A 22,297-nucleotide genomic window follows, 5' to 3' on the forward strand; every position below is an offset into this window, starting at 1 on the left:
CACTTCTCCTCTTCCCAATGAGTGCTTCCAGGATTATCTCCTAAATAAATTATTTGTATTCAAATCTTTGTTTCCAGTTCTGTTTCTTGAGGAATCCAATACAAAATGAAACCAACCAAAGACATCAAACCCAACCAAAGAAAGAGATCTCTTCTAGTTCTGTATTGTACATGTTTCTGGAGCACCATTTAAGTAACAGAATACATCAGGCATTGTCCTTGACCCTGGTAGGGAGGTCTCACAAATAACGGTACAGGCAAATATACACAGCAGTATAAAAGAGGAGTCTGACTCTGTTGTAGGAGGTGGTTATCAGGGAAAGCCTCATAGTGAAGGTGACTGGAGGTTTTGGAGGATGAATAGGAGTTCTCCAGGTAGAAAAAAGAATGATGGAAGCAGCATATTAAAAAATCTAGAAGTGTATAAAAACACACGATATTCTGGGAACCACTAGCAGTTTAGTATCTCTCATATTACTGGAGAATAAAGCATATTTTGGAGGTGATAAAGAATTTGTGGGAAAAATGAGGAGAGAACAAGAATAGCAGGAGGTGTGGTTAAAGAGCCAGAGTCTTGTCTGTATTCCTCAAGTGTTTAGGCATTATCTTGGAAAGGTTGGAGGATTTTTTAAAATTGTGGGTTATCTTTTTCTGTTTGATTAAGTATCAAATGCTCATTGTGGAAAAGTTGGCAAAAGAAGTGTAGGGAAGAAAATAAAATTACCTCAAATCCAGAGTTAATTAAATCATGTTTATGTGTTGGTGTGTTTCAGAGGAGTTTCAGGCAGAGGAACGAGGTGGTCACACTTGAGTTCTAGGTAGAGCTCTGGCAGTTGGTGATGATGATGCAGCTGGAAAGATACTGAATGTGGAGTGACCAGCTAGGAGGCTGCTGCAGTGAGGGGTGATGAGGGTTCTTTGTTGTGGCTTTGCAGGGTGTTTCAGAGGTGGGATTCTCAGCACTTGAAAACCAGTTGGATGGGGTGTGGGGTAGAGGAGAGGAGGGGACCATGACTACTAGAGAGATTCTGAGCGTCTCCACCATGACTTGGTGGAGGGAGCAGAGGCTGGAAGCCAGGAGACTTGGGTTCTCATTTCCACTTTATGACGTCCAATCTGTGGAACCCTGGATAAGTCCCTTAAGCCCACAGAGCCACAGTTTCCTGACCTGAAACACGGAAAGATGATTCTCTTCCTGCTTTCCTTACAGGATTGTCATGATGGTCCAATAGATCAAAGGAGATAAACACCTTTCATGTGTGGAAACCTACAGTTCTGAGCTCTTGTCCTCAAACCTCTGCTCAGTCTTTTCCCTCACCTGCCTTTTGTCCTCTGCCCCAGAAGGTAGGGGAACCCACACCCCTCTAGGTTTCCCTTCCTCTCCCCTCTGCATCCTGCCCAGAGGACGTTTGTCATGATTGTCCTTCTGGTACAGATGCTCTAAACACCCCCACGGACCACCATTTTTTTTTTTTTTTTGAGAGGGAGTCTCGCTGTGACTGGAGTGCAGTGGCGGGATCTCGGCTCACTGCAAGCTCCGCCTCCTTGGTTCACGCCATTCTCCTGTCTCAGCCTCCCGAGTAGCTGGGACTACAGGCGCCCACCACCTTGCCCGGCTAATTTTTTGTATTTTTAGTGGAGACGGGGTTTCACTGTGTTAGCCAGGATGGTCTCGGATCTCCTGACCTCGTGATCCACCCGCCTCGGCCTCCCAAAGTGCTGGGATTACAGGCGTGAGCCACCGCGCCCGGCCACCACCATTCTTTCATTCATTCACTCATTCACTTCACAGGCTGGTTGATGCTCTAGTATGTTCCAGGTGCCAGAACATGTGCTATAAAAGACAGACAAGGTCTCTGTGCTCATGGAGCTCACGTACCGCCCAAGGGGGGACATAAAATTAAACAACTAGGACCAATTCCGATAGTGATGTAACAAAGGAATAAATAGGGTGATAGGATAGAGAGTGAGGGTGTATTTTCGATTTGAATGGTCGGGAAGGGACCTCTGGACTGAAACTTGAACAACTCAGGCAGAGAAAACAGCAAGTGTAAAGGTCTTGGGGTGGGCTTGAGGTTAGGATGTTTACAGAATGGAAAGGTCAGTGTGGCTGGGTTGATCAAGCCCCACCCATCCCCCTTAGCACTGCCACCTCTCTGAAGCCTCCTTGGATCAACAGGATGCTTCTCTTGCTGATTCAGCTCCACCCTACTCCCACACATCTGTGGTCACAATCCATCCTGACCACACTGGGTTATGACAGACCCTACACACTGGTCTGGGAGCTCCTTAAAATCAGGGGCTATCTCCTCTCTAGCCAGCACTGTTCACGCACACATGAGCATCTGCTACATGGATTAATACATTGATCAATAGATGAATCAATGAGTGAGAAAACGACTATCAGGTCCAAATGACTCAGTCCTTCACTTGTCTAATTGTTACCTTCTCAAATTCCCTGACCCCTTATGCAAACTGCAGCCCCACTGACCCCCCATTCCCTCACCCGTCATATAACGTGTGTATTTATGATGTTTCCCGTTTCCTCTATCTCCGCTGGTAGAAAGTAAACTCCATGAGGTCAGGAATCTCCGAGTTGTGTTGCCTCAGCGTAATCCAAGAGCCCACAACAGTGCCTGGCACACAGCGGGCATGTGGGAGAACAAATGTGTGAAGGGGTGAATGAATGAAGAATTGAATGAATAAATAGTAGTTCTCAGCTTCATAGAACACGGGTCACAACCTCAAATGCCCTGCTACCCTGCCCATAAATAACAGAGATGCAGGAGTAAGTGCTGGGCTGTGACCTGTCAATATGCTAAGTCGCTCAAACAAAATTGCCCAACAGCCTGCTGGCCGCCTATTTGCAGTACTGGGACCTGAACCGCACATTCCCATTTCATTGATAAAGAAACTCTGACCAGATAGTTTAAGTGGCCTGCTGCGGACGACAGAGCTGGTGCAGCACCGGTCGCTGCTGCCCCAGGCGTTTTTTTTTGTTTGTTTTTTTTTTTTTTGGCCTCCTCTCTGACACGACGCAGACCCCAGTTTTGGAGAGTCTATCACTCGCTCCCGGTGGTGGGAGATCATAGCCTGGTGTCCTTGGGAGCGGCGAGCGGTGCTCGGCGCAGGATAGAAAGGGAGTGCGCGCCCGGGTCCCACAGATCCCTGGGAGCCCGCGCCACGCTCCCGCCCCTGCCCATCCCCGGCCGCGCTGTCAGTCTCCATTAGCGCTAACAGGCTCCAGACGGAGCGGGCCGGGCGCTGGGTTAATGCAATCGGCGCGTTACCTGGGGCGCAGGCTACATTACCAGCCCGGCCCCCGCCAGGCACGGCCAGAACCAGTCAGCCCGCGCCCTGCCGGCCGCCCCGCGCCTCCAGCTCTTCCCCGGCCCCGCCCGAACGCCACGCGGCGGAGCCCAGCCCCAGCCCGCGCCCCAGAGCCTGCCAAGGCGCCGCCGGTCGGGGGCCAGCAGGGCGCAAGGCACCAGGGATCCCCTCGCCGCCGGACACGTGAGTGCGCCCTGAGCGCGGGACCGGGCTAGGTGTGCCGGGGAGGTCCGGGCCGAGACGCGCCAGCAGAGGGCCAGCGAGTTTGTAGTGCAGTGACGTTAAGTGTCCGGGGAGGCTCCCGGAGCTGTTGAAGTGGCGCGGACCCGAGCTGGGGAGTGGGTCGGCACGCTGCCCTCAGCCTGGGTGAGTTCAATCCCAACCATTTGGGGCAGGCGAGAATGGGTGAACGAGGAAGAGTGCTGCAAGGTCTTCAGCCGCACCGACAGGGCTGTCAGAAGAGGCGTGCCCCAACCTCTGTTTCCAAATTTTTCCAGCGGACGCGCGCCCGTTTCTGGGAACCCTGCGTTCGCTCAGCGCGCGCTCATCCCAGTGTCCAAGGCACTCCCAGGTGGTCTTGGGAGTTGCAAGTAGGGAAGAACGGCCCAGTAACCACCTCTTTTCCCTTTATCCAAGCAGTGCCTCAGCGTGCCCCCAGGACCGCTAAAGTTCCTCTCGCCAGCCGCATCCATGCTTCTGGCGCGAATGAACCCGCAGGTGCAGCCCGAGAACAGCGGGGCGGACGCGGGTCCAGAGCAGCCCCTTCGGGCGCGCAAAACTGCGGAGCTGCTGGTGGTGAAGGAGCGCAACGGGGTCCAGTGCCTACTGGCGCCCCGCGACGGCGACGCGCAGCCCCGGGAGACCTGGGGCAAGAAGATCGACTTCCTGTTGTCCGTAGTCGGCTTCGCAGTGGACCTGGCCAACGTGTGGCGCTTCCCCTACCTCTGCTACAAGAACGGCGGCGGTGAGCGCGGGGTCGGGCTGGGAATTTGAATTTGGGAGGTCCGCTATCTGCAGCGGTGGCTGGGACAGGAGCTGGAATACACACGGAAGGGAAGCCAGGAGACGGGCAAATCTGGGGCGCAGAAAGAACTGGACAGGGCTAACGGAAAAAAAAGAATCGGAGTCCTCTGGAAGGTCATTTTCCCGGGCTCTTTGCAGAGTACCTCGAGTTCATTCCAGCGGAAGTGTCAGGATTGTGCACCCTGGAAGCAAAACAGCGGAAGAGTTAAATGGAGGCATGACCCTAAAGTCATGATGGGGGTAAGGATGGAAAGGAGAGAATCTGGGGTGCCAGGTTGGGTAGGGGAGCCTGACCATTTGATGGTCTGCTGGAAGGGAGGTGGAGGTTCCAAGAGCTCTTGAAGGGGCACCAGAAGTGGGTGGGATTTGACAACCAGGCCCACAGTGACCCTAAATCTAGCACTCTGAACCTGGGGGCAGGAACCTTTGGGCCAGGAGCAGTGGGAATACTTGGGTTCTCCGAAAGCACCTGGGGAGGCCCTGTGGTCTTGGGGATAGAAACACACAAGAAGAAGCCAGTATCAGAAAGAATGCCACTCTCAGGGAGCACAGCCCAGGTGAAATCTGGCCAGTAGGTGCCAAGAACTGGCCTGGTGCTAAAGTCAGGAGGCCTGGATGATTGGGGTGAAACGTCTACTTCCTCAAGTCCTAGCTGCATTGCAGGGAGGAGTGGGAGAGGGGCCTGAAGAAGACTCCAGTGGAACAGCCCTTCTCCTGCTGGGTGGTCCAGTTGGCCACCTGCCTGAGAATGAGAGCCTAGAGATCACCTACAGCCAATCCAGGAAGAATAACATAGAACCCCGGGCCACGGAAGCGGCCTGGGAGTCAGGGTGCTGGCCCCCATGCCCTAGCTCCTTCCTGAGGGTCTTTGTTCCCGGGGTGCCCAGTCCTGCCACTTTTGCTGGGATGAGCTCAGAGGTACCCTGCAAAGAGTGTGGGAAAATAGGCCGTCTAGAGGAAGAAACTGGAGAAGGAGGACCCAGGTCTGAAAGCCTGTCTTTCTCCACTGGGCTGCATTGCTTGGTGGTAGCTGTGACTCTGGACTTAAGGGAGGTCAGAGGGAGGAAGGGCAAGAATTTGGAGCTGGGTAGACGGAAAGCTCATGACCTGTTCACAGGCTCTAGGACTTTCAACCCTTGCTTCTATGTGTACTCTGGACACTTGCTTTGGGATGGGCAATACTTAGTGTTTGCAAAAAAGGAGTGGGGCCAGGTGTGGTGGCTCATGCCTGTAATCCTAGCACTTTGGGAGGACAAAGTGGGCAGATTGCCTGAGCTCGGGAGTTCGAGACCAGCCTGGGCAACATGGTGATACCTCATCTCTACTAAAAATACAAAAACTTAGCTGGGCGTAGTGGTGCACGCCTGTAATCCCAGCTACTCAGGAGGCTGAGGCAGGAGAATTACTTGAACCCAGGATGTGGAGGTTGCAGTGAGCCGAGATCACACAACTGCACTCCAGCCTAGACCATGGGTAACAAAGCAAGACTCTGTCTCAAAAAAAAGGAGTAGGATCACCGTAGAGCACAGGTGGCTCTCAGCAGAGGATGCTGAGTAAGAAAGCAGTTAGCTCTTCCTATGAGACAGTTAACCCAAGGTTGGAGCTGACAGATGGAGGTTTGTGTCCATGCCCTCCCCAGCACCTCCTGAGATGGGTCTGTCATTGTCAGGTACTCTGAGACCAGATAGCTGGGACAGCAGTCCTGAGCTTCAGGAGCATCTGAGATCTAGGGCCTGATCCCTGGGGGAAAAACTTGCGACTCTGCAAGCTCAATGTTTGCGTCTGGCCCTGGAATGGTCATGGGCAGAGAGAGAAAGGTGAGAAAAGGAGAAGCTAATCCAGAGGTGAAACTTTCCCACCTTTGGCGGCTATAGCCTCTCAAGGGTTACTGGGCAGGTTTGAGCATTGCTGTTTGGGCCCAGGACGGCTGGGAGATGATGAATGAGAGACCTTAAGACCCGCCATCCCGCCTGTCCTTTTCCTCAGTGACCGCCCCAGACTGCTTGTCTCTAGACAGTGGAAGGCTCTATCATTAATCAGCAATATTTTTCTGGTTCCTCTTGGTGTGAGGCACAGTGCTAGGCTCTTCAGGGGTCACGGTCACCAAGCGGCATGAACCACCACTTCTGCCTGCCAGGAGCTTTAATCACCCAATTCTTTATTGTCATGCTGCTACAAGTTCTTCCCATTGCACTATGTGTTTGTTGAAACTAAAAGCATCCAGATGGCCAGTTTGACAAGTCAGCTAGATGGATATTCCAGGGCTTTCATTGACACTGTGTGCTCATTTAGTCATTGCCAGCAATGCAAATAAAGAGCACCTGTTGTATGCAGGGTACTAGACCAGGTTCTTAGGATGCAAAATGGAGCAAACTCGTCACAAGTTCCAATCTTTAGGTGAAGTTGGCCAAAAACTTCTTCTCCTGGGCTTGCTAGCTTAAAACACAACTCACTCCAAGTTGTTCGGTGGTTTGTCTCTTTGTGGGTCTGTCTCCCAAACAGGAAAAGGCACAATGAGGGCAGAGACTGTGACTTTTTTATCCCTGTATGTCTAATGCCCAAGATAAGGCCTAGGTCACAGGAATGTGGTAGAAGGTACCCAAGAAACTGCTATTGAATAAGTTAATGAAATGCTCCAAGCCCTCAGAGACCTCCAACCGTATTCAGAAACAACAGAAACACTCAGCGGTAACAAATAAAGTGAAGCCACATACACCGGTGGGGCAGGGGCAGTCTATTCATTCGTGGTCTTGGCTGTGGAGTCCTGGGTTCCAGTTTCTAGCTATATGGCTTTGGCAAGTCTCCTTGCCTCAGTTTCCTCACTTGTCAAATGGAAATAATGGTGTTCAGCTTGGAACATTGTTGCGAGGACCAAATATAATAAGTCATGGAGAGTCTGGCATGGAGCGTAGCCTTAGGAAAGGTGGCTGCTGATTTTTGTTAATGTCATTATGGTGATGTATGACATGGTTGGAGAGACAAGTGCTTTAGACAAATGCTGTAAAGGCCTGAGGAAGGGCTGCTTAGGAAGGGCTGGGTGGAGGTGGGCTGTGGTTAAAGCTCAGCTGCTCTGGATGGGGTGGGTGCAGACAAGCAGTGAGAAGGGAGGCGATCTCCAGCTGTGCACCTGGGATAGGAATGTACATGGAATCATCTCAGAGAACAGGAGTGCAGGCTGGCTGCAGGGCAAGCTGGGAGAGATAAGGGTGCAGGGGCAAGTTTGGGCCAGGCTGCAAAGGCCTTGAATGCCAGGCTAAGGGGTGGGGATATTATACCAGTGAATTTCCATTTCTGGTTAAGATGTTCACAGTTGGTGTCAGGGAGGAGTGCAGTCCTCCATCTCAGAGTATGAGGTAACTCCTTTTCTCACTTACCCCTCATCCCTTCAGACATGCTGAGTTAGCCCCCTCTGGGCTTTATCTCTGCTGAGGCCTCCTGGCTTCTCTGTCTTTTTGTGGATCAATTCTCATTCAGTAATTCCCAAATTAGCCCCAGAGCTGAGCAAGTGGTCAGGAAGGTGGGTCTCCTGCAATTGCAGAAGCAGCCGGAAGACTGGCGTTTGAGTCTGAGCTCTGCCTCTCACTGTGTGACCTCGGGCTTAGTACAGCCCCACTCTGAGCCTCAAGTTCCCAGCTACAGCTGAACATGACCTGGGATAATACCACAAGATTTATTCCTTTCCAATGCCCTGGCTCAGGGTTACACCGAAGCCAGGACTCACCCGGCCTGTTATTTAACAGCTGTCAGTGTGCTCTTTTGGTGCCAGTATTAACACTATAACCTCTGCAATTCTGACTGTTCTTGCTGGCCCAGACTGGAGGATGTTTTGAAATGATGAAGGTGCCAATGGTTTAGGCCCCTGGCTAATGTTTTCTGAATATATTACTGGAAGAGATCAGCCTGTCTGATCATCTTCCCCATGACCAGCTGCTGGGATGCACGGGCTGCGGGAGGCTTTGGGAGCGGAAAGCCACTCTCAGAAATTCCGGAGCTTTGTTCAGAGTCTTCTCAAACAGCTGGTCTCCATGAGGAGGCAGTACCAGGTGATGATTCTAGAGTTTCCCTTTGCACCTGTGATCCTGGTCGGTGCTGGTCCCTGGGGAAGAGCAGGAAGATGGACTGGGTGCTCATGTTTGCCTTTCTTCCAGGGAAGTGGCTGCTGTGAATTAACCTTTGCACATGGCTGCTTGTGTTTGAGTCCCGTCCTGAGGACAGCTTAGAGCTGTGCATTGTAGAGAAATATAGTCTTTAGGTTCAGGGTCTGAGTCTAACTTTTGCTAGAAAGGTAACGACAGACAAATCACTCACCTTTGCTGATCTGAGCTTCAGTTTCCTTACACAGAAGAGGAGAATAACCACAGCACCTTCTTGCAGGGTGAGATGGCATCAGAGACAATATATGTAAACTCCTCGAAATGATGTCACATAATAGGGGCTCGATAAATGTAGTCATTAGTATTTTGTTGTTGTTCAATGATGTTAACTGCATGCTAGACTTAGGAGTGGGGCAAGATCCTGATTTTGGAAGTAGCAGAATTCATCCTAAGATGAAATTGATAAAAGGAAATAATGCTGGAAAGTAGTCCCACTTGGGTCTGGAGCCCAAGCATGACGGACTCAGGAATCAGGGATTGGGCTTTGCTCCATCTCCTGACAGCCTAACCTTATCTCAAAATAGATTCCTCACCTGGCAAATGGGGTTTATAATTCCTGCATGGGGTCCCATGACCTTTTGTGGTTCTGCGTCCCCAGCGGACTCTCTTCTCTCCCCAAGGAAGCTCAGAGTCTCAGGGACCCCCAGCCCTTTGGGAGCCCTTGTGGCTGAAATATCTGGGATCCTTAACACCAAGTGTGAAGTAGTGATGGCTAGAGAGGTCAGGAATCTCCAAACTCAGTGCTCTTACATCTGGCTTGGCTGCAGGGGGCCATCTACACACCAGGCTTGCCAAGCTAGACACTGATTGTCGCTCAGATGCACAATGAGCCAGCCAGCTGGTGTGGCACTCAGCTGACAAGTCTGTACACCCCTTGGCAGAAATGTGGTACTCATCTGGGACCCTGATCTGAGGTCACTGGCATGGTTTGGCTTGTTACTCCAAGCTTGTCAAAAGGATCTGAAAGGGGCTGTTCTTGACAAGATTGGGATTTAATAGGGATAAATGTTATATCCTGCCCTGCAGTCCCAAACCCAACTGCCTAAGTAAGGATTAGGCCACAGCACAAGTGGAGAAAGGCCCCGGGGCTTTTCACATCCTTCATGTGAGTCACTGCTGAGATCCATCATTTAGCCAAAAAAAAAAAAAAAAAAAAAATTTACGAAATGCCTGTCATATGCCAGGAATATGGAGATGAGCAAAAGAAAATCCTTGCCTTTAAGGGTGCTCATGGTCTGCTGCAGATCTCCTAAAAGTCTGTCATTTTCGATTCTAATATTGGAGGTGTTAATCCCAAATGAGGGAGGTGAGGTCCTGCTCTGTTATTTGTGGGCCGTATTTCCCTCTGTGATGTAGTTCTGAGCAACCCAAACTCCCTCTGATGTGTTTCTTTTAAAGAGACCAGGATGGAGGAAGTGGAAACCAGAATCTTCACAGAGATTTTACTAAAGCCACAGCTTTATTAGGAAAAATCAAGTCCAGATCCTCCAAAGTGACTAGCAGATGGAGAATTACCACATGAGGAGGGGTAGCCCCACGCCAGTTTCCCTGAATTCCACCCCCATTTTTCTGCCTAGAGCAGCTGGGTTTAATCCATCAGGGGAGTGGGTGTGTTCCCTCAGTGGGCCTGTTTCCAGGTCTTCCACTCAACAACAACAATCAACACAGAAGACGTCTGTGACCAAATGTTTGGGGGTTTCTCCCAGCACATCAGGCAAGCAATCAAGTCTGCAGCAGACACCAGCTGAGTGCCTCCGATTCAATTCAATTCTGGTGCTGTCTACCTGGAGATAGCATCAGATCTCACAGGTTGAGGGCTCAGTCCCACAAGAATGCCCCCCCACTTTATGTTCCTATCATAAGCCCCAGGTTGTTTTACTGTGCTTCCGACCCACTGTCTATAAATCAGGGTTCCTCCCATCCCCTGCTTGGGTTTGATTAATTTGCTAGAGCGGCTCACAGAACTCAGAGGAACACTTTATTACATTTTCTGCTATGGTTTAGATACGGTTTGTTTGTCTCCACTAAAACTCCTGTTGAAGTTTGAACCCCAGTGTGGGAGTGTTGGGAGAAGAGGCCTAGTGAGAGGTGTTTGGATCATGAGAGTGGATCCCTTATAAATAGATTAATGTTCTTTGGAAAGGGTAAGTGGGTTCTTGCCCCACTTTCTTGGTTCCCCTCTTGCCATGTGATCTCTGTACCCCTGCTCCCCTTTCATTTTCTGCCATGAGTGGAAGCAGCCAGAGGCCCTCACCAGATGCAGCTGCCCAACCTTCAACTTTCCAGCCACCAGAATCATGAGACATATAAACCTCTCTTCTTTATAAATTCCCTAGCCTCAGGTATTCTGTTATAGCAATGGTAAACCGACCAAGGCGCTCCCTCACCTTCACCTTGGGTCCCTCCAGCTGAGCTCTTACCATAGATCTGTGTACTACTATGATACCTATCAGTCTATCTGTCTATCCATCTATCTGTCTATCTATTGATCTATTGTTCCTGGCTCAAAATACCAAGAGCCCTTGTTGTAACATTGGGGCACTTTAGGCCTCAGAAAACAGAACCTTTTCTCTTTGACCTTCTCCTGCTCTCCTTCCATTTGCCCCCTTATCTCTCCAAGGCAGGACTTTTCCCTGGCCTGCCTTTCTTGGAGCTGGCAGTAAAGAAATTCTCTGATCCATCTTTCTAATTGTGAGTCATAAAACCCCCATTTCAGAAGGAGTCCTGCCCCAGGCCCTGGGGGAAGGAATGCTCCACAGAGACCGAGAAGAATCTGAACAGACAGGCCTTGCTGGGCTTTCCCACTCAGCATATTAGTATTACATCATACTCTGTTCAATCATGGTGGCCAATCATGCCTATCCAATGACACCTCCATAGAAGGCCCAAGAGGACAGGGTTCAGGAGCTTCAAAAGAGCCAAACGCATGGAGGTTCCTGAGTAGGAAACGTCTGAGGAGCCATCTCAGCTTCAGAACTCTTCTAGGGTCAGCTAAGGTTTGGCCTGGCATATCCTGTCCCCCGCTGTGGCCGGTGGTTCCATTCCCTCAATCTCTCCACTGCATGCATTCCCCTCCCACTACCTCTATGCCATCCTTCATGCAGCACCACAGGGCATTCTTTCTAGGTAACGGCACTGGCTGTGGCCTGGGGGCATCCTTTGTCCTGCATTTGCTCATGGTCAGCACTCTTGTTTGCACGCAAGAGTAGAGTAGCTAGCCCCACTTGGGACAGGGACATGAGGATCCTGGAGCACTGCCACAGAGTCCTGTGTGTGGCCTCCAGCCAGCGTTCGTGCTGTGCTCCACAAAGGACCCTGCCACACTCCACCACACAAGAGAGCCTTTACTTCCTGTTTCCAGCGGACGGAGCTGCTGCGCATCTGCTCTTGAGTATAATGACAAGACATGAGTCCCATTTACAGAGCACCCACTAAGTACCTTGCACTTCACCTCCGTCATCTCTAATTATCACAGCAAACCAGTGACACAGGTGTTATTATCTCATTTACAAAGGGGGAGCTAAGGCTCAGAGAAGGTACATTTAGAAAAGGTCACATAGCTATACATAGTAGGGCTGAGGGACAGGATTATCTTTAGGTCCAGGCATGAAGGCCTGCCCTACCTCCATGCTTCAGAGAGCACAACTCTGCCCCCTTTCCATCTCATGGGAGGCAAGTGTGCCTGCCCATCCAGCACACTCCCCATCCAAATACCCCACCACCTTCCAATACCCGGACGGTGGAATTCTCTGCCCAAACAGCCTCAGGCACCCTTCTGGGTCTACATGAACCTCTTGCTGTGTTCCCTCTTCTGTGGTGTGGGCTGTCCTGCGGGAGGTGGGGGTGTCTGCAAGGTCAGTGGACATAGCTCGGACACCTATGTGCAAGAGCTCTGACATGGCTAGACGGAGCTGGGAGGAAGTAGGGGCAAGGCAAACGGGTCTTCCCCTGTACCTCCACATTCCAGCCTGGAGCTCCAAGAGCTGAGAATTCCAACCTTGAACTTTATCATAGAACTATTACAAAGATCTCTTTATCAAAGTAAGAAGACAGAACATGTTTTATTTAACAGTTGTTGATTTGTTACCTTTAAATGTGTCAAAGTGGGAGCGGCCCTGTCTCCTGACTAAAGTTTCACGTTCTCCTGCATCCCGATGCCTACTGTGTTGTTAGGGCACCCTTAGGGTGTTGGGGAAGGGGGACAAATCTAGCTTCCCTAAGCATGGACCAAGGTTTTCTTGGGGCTCTGGTGCATGACACCAGTAGCAACAGCCTGTAGCTGAGCTCTGTGTATCAAGGAAACTATTCTGTGGATTGGCACTTCTTGCATATATATCAGGGTGTGGCCAGAATTCACAGTTTGAGGAATCCTGTCCTCAACAAACTAGGTGTCAGGGGAGTCTCTCTCCTTCCTGAAGCCCCTCTTTGACCACACTCCCTCTACCTCTCCCCGGATCCCCAGCAGGTCTTGGCCACTTCACCCCTCACTGAACTCCTCCTCTAGGCTTTCCAGCCCTTTACCTGGGGTCCTCCTCACCTGCTAGGGGCTGCTCCAGCACATCCCACTCTAAACCTAATGACCCCTGGGCTTCCCTTCCTGGGTACTTGGCATTTGCACAGAGGCTTCCAGAGCCCTTCTGTACCCAGAAGAGTTTCTCTCTAACAGTGGGATGGGAGGCAGTGTGGTTAGGCCAGAGGTGATGGGACTAATGCTTTTCTTACTAAATTCATTCAAAGGTCACTGCTCAGATTTTCTTTCATGGTCGACAGTTCTTTTTCTCATGTGGTTGTGTGAGTGTGTCAACACGCAAAAGTGTGTGTCCTTTTGCATAAGTATGCACAGGTGTGCATTTGTGTGCATGCATATGGTTTTTGGAGACTCCCAGGCACTGGGCACTGAGCCCCTCGTGAGGCATGCCCTGCCTGTGTTTTTCCAGGTCTGCCCTCACCAGCCCAGCACCCATGCAGCCAGGGCATTCCAGACCCAAGATAAGATTCTAGCCTTTCAGTTCTGAAACTCTCAGACCCTGTGTGAGGCTGGTTGCAGCTGGCACTGCCACACATGGAGATGGAGCAGGACCACATGGGTATGGTAGTTACAAGCCTTGCAGAGCAGTAATTTTTAGGGGGTCTGCAACCAGCCTCGGTTTCCAGAGAACCACTGCAGAGCTGTTTATAAAAGAGGCAACCTCAGTTGACTTCACTCATCCCTGGAGCCCCTTCCTGACTCTTCAGCTTGAAGAATTTACTTCTACAAGAGGAGAAGGAAACTCTCCCAGGTTTCCTTCTGCAAGAGGCCTTGGGCAAGCTAGCTGTCCTCTTTTAGAATAAGGTACTGGCCACGAGTAGCTGGCTGTTTTTCATTCCTACTAAGCCATTTCACCACTCTTTGGTCTTCTTAATCTGTTTCCACCTGAATGAAGCTTTGGTTGGCCCATATCAAATGCATGCACAGAGAAGAGCCGCAGGTGCATGCAGACCCATCATCTCCCCTCCTTTTCTCATGTTGTTGTGCCTCCCAGCCAGCAGAGGAAGAATGACTCCAAACTGGGCAGTTTACCTATGTGTTGGCAGTGCCACCCAGAGGTTTAGAGTTGAGGAAACTGGCCAAAGTGAGATGACTGGTTAACTGGCTGATGTTGCTTTTCCCCTTCCTTGGCCATGCAGCAGAGTATGGAGTTGCTGGGGGCAACCCACAGTGGCGAGGTCTGAGCAGTGACTCCTGGCTTTTTCCTTCCCCATGTTCCCTTGGGCCACCGACTTCCATCTTCAGGCCTATCAAAGAGTTTTTGTTTATTTGTTTTGTATTCATATATATACATATATATATATATATATATTTTTTTTTTGAGTCAGCATCTCACTCTGCCACCCAGGCTGCAGGGCAGTGGCATGATCATAGCTCACTGCAGCCTCAAACTCTGTTGCCCAGGCTGTTCTTGAGTTCCTGGGCTCAAGCAATCCTCCTGCCTCGGCCTCCCTAAGTGCTGGGATTACAGGCATGAGCCACTGTGCCTGGCCCTATTAAACAGTTTAATACACCTATCTAACTGCCCCTTGCCCTGGCTCTAGATCCTCAAGGGGAGTAACAGTTGGCCACAAGGCAGAGTAGGGCTGAGACATATCCAGGTTTGAAACCGAGCTTCATACTTGCTAGCTGGACAAGCAACTTAACCTTTCTAAGCCCCAGTGTCCTCATCTGTAAAAGAGATTGTGGTAATTCTCTCTCAGGGGTGGTTTTAAGTAAATAATTATGTAAAAACTTGTGTGCAGCTTGGCATATAACAGGTGCTCAACAAACAGTACTTGTTACTTTTGCCAACCCCACTAACTACCTCCATCTACATCAGCACACCAGCACGACCATTACTGTCAGCAATGTGCATAGAGACCTGGGTCAGGTAGCAAACCAGCCCTCTCTATGTGGGAGAGGGAGAAAGGCAGAGAATGAAAGGAAGAAATGAGGAAGGAGAAAAATGGCCCATGGCCACTCCAGAGACTTCCAACCTGGAGCAGTGGCTGTAGCATTGGGCCAGCCTATGACCAATAGACCAGATGGCTTAGCTGGTCCCAGATCCCCCATTTCAGAACAACCTACCCTCTGATCCTATTCAGACTCATGTCCTTCATTTAGGTTGGAATGTTCTGGAATCTTTGGGGCATGTTGGAAACAGCTCTGGAGTTCTTGAGCCAGGCAGACCTGGACCCAAATCCCAGATCCACAACTTACCAGCAGGTTAAGGTCGGTCAGGTCACTTAATTTCTCCAACCCTCAGTTTCCTCATCTGAAAAATGGGTATAGCAGTTGCTATGTCAGAGGGTTTCTGGGTAGTGTAAGTGGGATCACAGATAGCCAGTGCCCAGGTCCTGCCTGATACACAGAAGATGCTCATTTCCCAGTAGTTTTACGTTTTTCCCCTTTCCACCCTCCCCCCCACCACTGATCCATCTTCCACTCACAAGGAACTGGGTCTCTCAGCACTGGGGCCAACGCTTCATGCTTCCTACTTAGGAGAGGTGCCCTGAGAAACAAGTGGAGACTGATAGTCTGAGTAGCTGAGTGAGTTTGACCCTAGGTATCATGTGACTTTGCCACAGTTCTTTGCTATCTTGAAGCCTTAGTTTCCACATCTGTAAAATGGAAATAATAATGATCTTTGATCTTTGTGGTGAGGATTGAATGAAAGTGCTTGGAGCTCAGAAGGGGATGAGCAAGTGTGAGCTCCTGGTATCTATTGTTAATATTGCTAATGTTACCATTGTTAAAGTATTTCCTGTTTTCTTGATGTGGGTAGGTCAGAGAGTATTTGGTTTCCAGGGTTACAACACCTTAGCTAAAGGCCAGTGGTAACAGGAGTTTAGATCTGGCCTGGCCACCTCCAGCTGTGTGTGGAAAGGAGCTGGTGTTTTGCTTTGGGCACACTTGCAAGCTGGGGCTCATATGACATGTGTCCCAGTGAGTCACCTTGCAGAGTCAGAGCCCACTAAGCACACCCCGGGCTGCCAGGGTGTACTGAGAATTGTCTCCGCAACTCAGATTCATCTAAGTCCATAGGAGATGCTCATATCCCAGTAGTTTTACCTTTTCCCCCTTTCTGCCCTGCCCCCCACCACTGCAAGGGAATTCTCCCAGGAATTAATCGCTGCCTGGTGCCCAGGGACCCCATCAAGTTTCTGTGATGTTCTGGGTGGATAACTTCCCTGGTCAGGGACTTGAACCTCTGCCCCTTTGCTTCAGCCGCCTATAACAGTGGGGACCTAGTGGGTTGGAAGGCCGGAATGTGAATCCTGCTTCCATTACCTACCAGCAGCACCAACAGGAGCCATTAGACTCCCTTCTCTGCCCCTCAGCTTGCCCTGGGGGTACGTAATGACCCTGACTGGTTATTATGTTTGCAGGCTGTTGTGAAACTCTAAGAAGAATCCGGTGAGATCATGTTTGGGAAAGCCACATGCAACCCTAAGTGATATGGATACCAGCAAAATTAGAAACTCTGTCATGTAAATTTAGGCACTGTCTCTTTTCCTCTGGTCTCAATTTTCTTGCCTGTAAAAGGAAGGGTTTGTGTTAGATTGACATTCCCAGAGTGATGATTCATGAAAGAAAATGTTCAGTGTTTAAATAAATCTCGTAAAGGCTACACCTGTGATCCCCCTCCTGACACATCACAGCATGCACTTGTGTATCAAAGGCTAGGAGAAGCCTGCAAGAAGCAAATCTATTTTGCTTTGCTTAACCTAGATTTTACTAATTTGACCATAGAATCTCACTATTATGGTTATGATTATTACTACCGCAAATACTATTACTGTTATGATGATTAGTATTGATTGCTGTGCGTCATCTTTGGAAACAGCCAGCTGAGCAGATGCCCAGGATCTTTGCAGCTCTTGCAGACATGGATCCAAGACCAGGGTGGAGGGGGCAGGGGTCTGTCAGGTCACACTCTGCCCCTGTGTCCTCCAGGTGCCTTCCTGATCCCGTACACACTGTTCCTTATCATCGCGGGGATGCCCCTGTTCTACATGGAGCTGGCTCTGGGACAGTACAACCGGGAGGGGGCTGCCACCGTGTGGAAAATCTGCCCATTCTTCAAAGGTAAAGAAGGGGTGGGAGGAAGTTTCATGGTTGTTCATAAAGGCTTCCCTGTTGCCCCTGGGGAATCTGCTCCAGTGGTGAGATCTAAGGTAGACCTCCTGTCATGTGGGGTTCACAGGTATTGACAAGGTCAAGACTGTCCACCATTCCAAGTTACATGGAGAGCATTCAGTGTGTTGGGAATAGCATTAGCATAGAAATTCTGGAAACCTGGGTTCTAATCCAGCTCTACCTGCTGAGTGACCAGAGAGTCTATTTCCTGTATGGGAAATTTTTACATAAGTATCAGAAGTACTGAGCACATATACCACTAGTCTCTCCTTTTGCTCCCATGGCAGTCCTTAGAAGTTGATCATGGATCTTTTTGAGCCCAGCCTGAAAGCTGATTCGTACAATAGCCACAACTAGTTGATTGCAGCTGAAATACAACATGAAGCCTACTTGCATTTGGGACTAAGAACACATCTGCAGAAAGTAGCCAGAGCAACTGCTATTTCTTGGCCCCTATACAGCTGGGAGAAGGGCATGGAGGAAGAGTTAGTCTCTCCCAAGCACTGGATGGAGAACTGGGCACAGGTGGCAACGAGGGCCAGTGTGACTCCCATGAGCCTCTACTCAGCTGGCATGTGTCTCCTGAGTACCTCCTCTGTACTCAGTCCTGTGGGAGATACAGCTGGTGCAAGAGCCTTATAAGACATGTGCATTCGTTACTTTTCTTGTTGTTAATTGTCAGAAATTCAACTCAAACTGGCTTCAATATAAAAGAGAGTTGACTTCTGTTACAGTAAAGTCCGGGGATTGGCTTCAGGTATAGATAGATCCAGATGCCCAAATAATGATGTCTGGAATCTATCGCTCTTTTAGTGTTTCAGATCTGTTTTATTCTGTTAGAATCAGTCTCAGGTAAATTCTTCTCAAGTACCTGCAAAGATGGCCATCAGCAACTCCAGTGTTAAATTTTACCGAGTTTAAATTTTACCAAAAGCAAACAAAGAAACAAACAAAAACCCCTATAGAGTCATAGCTTTCTTAAAGGTTCCAGGGAAGATTCTCATTGGTTTAACTTGAGTCATATGCCCATCTACTAACCAATCACTGTGACTGTGAGAAAGCAGTGCTCTGATTGGCCAGGCATACATCTCCTGATGGAGGAAGAGAGGGGAATAGCCTCACCCACACCTCACAGGCTAATCATAACTTAAGGCTAATTCCTTAAAAAGCAATGTTGGGTAGGTAAACAATATATCTATCCTAGAAAAAAGCTATAGAACTACCCCTAAAGGAGCTTATGATACATTGAGGCACACGATACTGGCACCTGAAGCAGGTGGTTGAGAATAGGACCCAGAAAGCACACAGGGCTGAAATTCCAATCAGGGAGTGCTTGGTTGGGTTTCCCCAGAAGCAGTTCGGAGACAAGGATTTAAGTGTAAGTAGTTAGTGTGGGAGGTGATCCTTAGAGAGCAGCAGCTGGGGTAGGGAAGGGGAGACAGCCATAAAGGGCGTGCACCAAATCAGTGCCTCCCTGGGCAGGGAGCTCGGTCCCATCAGGGGAGAATGTGAACACCCGTCAGTGTTATCCTGCCCATGGGGCGAGGGAGCTGGATACTCACAATCCAGCTCCTAACATGTCTGCCCACTGGGAGCAAGAAGGTGGTTGAGTGGGCAGGGGAGCTCCAGTGGAAAGAGAGAGTTATCAGGCAAAGAGATGGCAGGCGCCTATGGACTCTGGCAATCTGCTATAGCACGTTTCCCCGATCCCCGGGCCGCGGACCAGTAACTGTGCAGTCTGCGGCCTGTTAGAATCTGGGCCACACAGCGGGAGGTGAGCAGCGGGTAAGTGAAGCTTCATCTGTATTTACAGCTGCTCCCCATGTCTCGCATGACCACCTGAGCTCCGCCTCCTGTCAGATCAGCCGGGCACTAGATTCTCATAGGAGCGCAACCCCTACTGTGAACTGCGCATGCGAGGGATCTAGGTTGTGTGCTCCTTATGAGAATCTAACTAACGCGTGATGACCTGAGGTGGAACGGTTTCATCTCGAAACTATCCCCACCCCCAAATCTGTGGAAACATTGTCTTCCATGCAACTGGTCCCTGGTGCTGAAAAAGTTGGGGACCGCTGTGCTACAGGAAACGAGAGGCGAAGGGAATGGGAGTGCAGTGGTGGAGCCACACCCAAGGAGAGGTGGCTGTGGGGCTGGTCCTGGGAGACCCCTGCCTTACTCCCTGTTCCCGCCCAGGCGTTGGCTATGCTGTCATCCTGATCGCCCTGTACGTTGGCTTCTACTACAACGTCATCATCGCCTGGTCACTCTACTACCTCTTCTCCTCCTTCACCCTCAACCTGCCCTGGACCGACTGTGGCCACACCTGGAACAGCCCCAACTGTACCGACCCCAAGCTCCTCAATGGCTCCGTGCTTGGCAACCACACCAAGTACTCCAAGTACAAGTTCACACCGGCAGCTGAGTTTTATGAGTAAGTCACAGACCCCTTGTGCTGGGCCTGTTGAGGCCAGTGCTTGATATAACCTGAGCCAAATACCAAGGAAAGCCACAGACCAATGAGACACATGCCCTCAGGATATTAATGTTTACTGAGCGGCCACTGGCCTGATGCTGGGCGAGGGGCTGAGGACACAGCTATGGTCGAGGTAGTTGGAGGAGCTTGCATTCTGGGGGAGGGAAGTAGAGGAGGGAAGATAATACACAAGTAAACGGGTAAGGGAGTAAGGATGTTTTAGAGTGTGTGTGCACTTCAGGGAATGCAACTTTCTGGGGTGTGTAACTGCTCTTAAGGAACTGAAACCAGGTATGTGGGAAAAATCAATCCTGGAGGGAAAAGAACGGTTGCGTGGGTAGTCAGGGAAGACCCCTCTGAGGAGGTGACACGGGAACTGATGATGTCAGAGAAGGGAAGAGCTGGGGCTTAAGGGCAGGCGATGAGCTGCAGGTTGAACCCAAGTTGATCTGACCCTGAAGCTGTAGTCTGACTCACCCTGGGCTGCTGTCCCTCTGGAGTTCCCATAGGGGAACATAATCAGAGCTTGGAGAAAATTCAAGAAGTGGGAAGCAGGTCAGCTGTTGGCAACTCTGGGAAATTATCTGGACCATGTGTGCATGAGAAGCACTGGCCGTTGGTGCAAGACAGAGTATCATTTAAAAAAAGAAACTTTTATGTTGAAATACTGATATACAAAACAAGTGGTAAAAATAGTGCATATACCCATCACCCAGTTTCCCCTAGTGTTGACGCCTTGCGTAACCATGGTATGAGTTTGAAACCAGGAAATTAATATTGATACACTGTTAGCTAACAAGCTGCAGACCTTATTTGAATTTCACCAATTTTCCCACTCATATTCTTTTCTGGTATTTAATTGCCACGTTTCTTTAATCTTCTCCAATCTTTGCTCTTCGTTGATTTTCATGACCTTGACACTTGAAAAGTACTGGCCAGGTATTTTGTGAAATATTGATTTGAGTTTGTTTGTTGTTTCCTCATAATTAAACTGAGGTTATGCATTTTGGCAAGATTATCCTAGAAATGATGCCGTGCCCTCCTCAGTGCATTCCATCAGGGGTGGGGAGACATGCTATCAATGTCTTGTTGCTTGTGATGTTAACCTTGCACACTTGATTAAGGTGGAGATTGCCAGCTTCCTCCTGTGTAGAGAAAGTTATTTTCTTTTTTTAAGTAATAAGTGTCTTTTAGGGACATACACTGAGTTTATACAAATATCTTGATTCTCATATTTTTGTCCACATTTCTTAGCATTCATTGACGATTCTTGCAAGTAAGGACTATTACCATAATGTTTGTCTAGTTATAATTTCCATCATTCCTTCTATTTTATTTTATTTTTTTACTTTTTGAGACAGAGTCTCGCTCTGTCACCCAGGCTAGAGTACAGTGGCACCATCTCGGCTCACTGCAGCCTCCACTTCCCACATTTAAGTGATTCTCCTGCCTCAGCCTCCTGAGTAGCTGGGATTACAAGTGTGCACCACCACGCCTGGCTAATTTTTGTATTTTTAATAGAGATGGGGTTTCAACATATTGGCCAGGCTGGTCTCGAACTCCTCACCTCAGGTTATCCACCCATTTTGGCCTCCCAAAGTGCTGGGATTACAGCCGTGAGCCACCACAGACAGCCTATCATTCCTTCTAGATTAGTTGATTGGAATTCTTCTTTAAGGAAGAATTGTCCCTTCTCCCCTATTTATTTATTTATTCAGTTATTCATTTATATCAGTATGGGCTCCTGGATATTTATTTTATTCTGTGGTCTTAATCCATACCTATTATTGTTGTTGTTATTATTATTATTTTATTTCAACTTTCATTTTAGATTCAGGGGTACACAAGCAGGTTGTTACATGGGTACATTGCATGATGCTGAGGTTTGGGGTGTGATTGAACCTGCCACCCAGGTAATGAGTATAGTACCCAATAGGTAGTTTTTCAACTCTTGTCCCCCTCCCTCCCTCCCTCCTCACTCTTGTTGCCCTCAGTGTCTCCTGTTCCTGTCTTTATGTCCATGTGTACTCAGTATTTAGCTCCCACTTATAAGTAAGAACATGCAGTATTTGGTTTTCTGTTCCTGGATTAATTTACTTAGAATAATGGCCTCCAGGCACATCCATGTCCCTGCAAAGGACATGATTTTGTCCTTTTTGTGGCTGCATAGTATTTCGTGGTATATATGTACCACATTTTCTTTTTCTTTCTTTTTTTTTTTTTTTTAAGACCGAGTCTCTCTCTGTTACTCAGGCTGGAGTGCAGTGGTATGATCTTGGCTCACTGCAACCTCTGCATCCTGGGTTCAAGTGATTCTCCTGCCTCAGCCTCCCAAGTAGCTGGGATTACAGGCACCCACCACCACACCCGGCTAATTTTTGAATTTTTAGTAGAGACAGAGTTTCACCATGTTGGCTAGGCTGGTCTCAAACTCCTGACCTCAGGTGATCCACCCGCCTCAGCCTCCCAAAGTGCTGGGATTACAGGCATGAGCCATCGCACCTGGCCACCACATTTTCTTTATTCAATCCATCATTGATGGGCACCTAGGTTGATGACATGTCTTTGCTATTTTGAGTAGTGCTGCAGTGAACATCCACACGCAGGTGTCTTTTTGGTAGAATGATTCATCTTCCTTTGGGTAGATGCCCAGTAGTGGGATTGCTGG

General features: G+C 49.3%; 1 protein-coding gene and 1 long non-coding RNA gene across 9 annotated transcripts in view; one reads left to right on the forward strand and one right to left on the reverse strand.

The window, feature by feature from the left end:
• Positions 1 to 1,045, reverse strand: part of LOC105494080 (uncharacterized) — a 73,435-nt gene extending 72,390 nt beyond the window's left edge. Inside the window, exon 1 of one of the 2 annotated variants that reach the window (XR_003020993.2) lies at positions 724 to 1,045. This is a non-coding gene — a long non-coding RNA (uncharacterized lncRNA). The remainder of the gene's footprint in view (positions 1 to 723) is intronic. The other variant, XR_011616476.1, reaches the window with a different exon arrangement.
• A 158-nt stretch (positions 1,046 to 1,203) lies between these two features.
• LOC105494114 (solute carrier family 6 member 2) overlaps positions 1,204 to 22,297 on the forward strand; it is a 48,325-nt gene continuing 27,231 nt past the window's right edge. For 3 of the 7 annotated variants that reach the window (XM_071084545.1, XM_071084551.1, XM_071084550.1), the window contains exons 1-4: positions 1,204 to 1,343; positions 3,969 to 4,293; positions 16,974 to 17,105; positions 19,350 to 19,587. In XM_071084545.1, the coding sequence (XP_070940646.1) occupies positions 4,020 to 4,293; positions 16,974 to 17,105; positions 19,350 to 19,587 (644 nt within the window). In that variant the 5' untranslated portion in view covers positions 1,204 to 1,343; positions 3,969 to 4,019. Of the gene's footprint in view, positions 1,344 to 2,028; positions 2,050 to 3,330; positions 3,513 to 3,651; positions 3,696 to 3,965; positions 4,294 to 16,973; positions 17,106 to 19,349; positions 19,588 to 22,297 lie in introns of those variants that run through there. The other 4 variants (XM_071084546.1, XM_071084549.1, XM_071084547.1 and 1 more) reach the window with 4 other exon arrangements.

This window comes from Macaca nemestrina, chromosome 18 (genome assembly GCF_043159975.1).
Source record: "Macaca nemestrina isolate mMacNem1 chromosome 18, mMacNem.hap1, whole genome shotgun sequence".
Classification (NCBI taxonomy): Eukaryota; Metazoa; Chordata; class Mammalia; order Primates; family Cercopithecidae; genus Macaca; species Macaca nemestrina.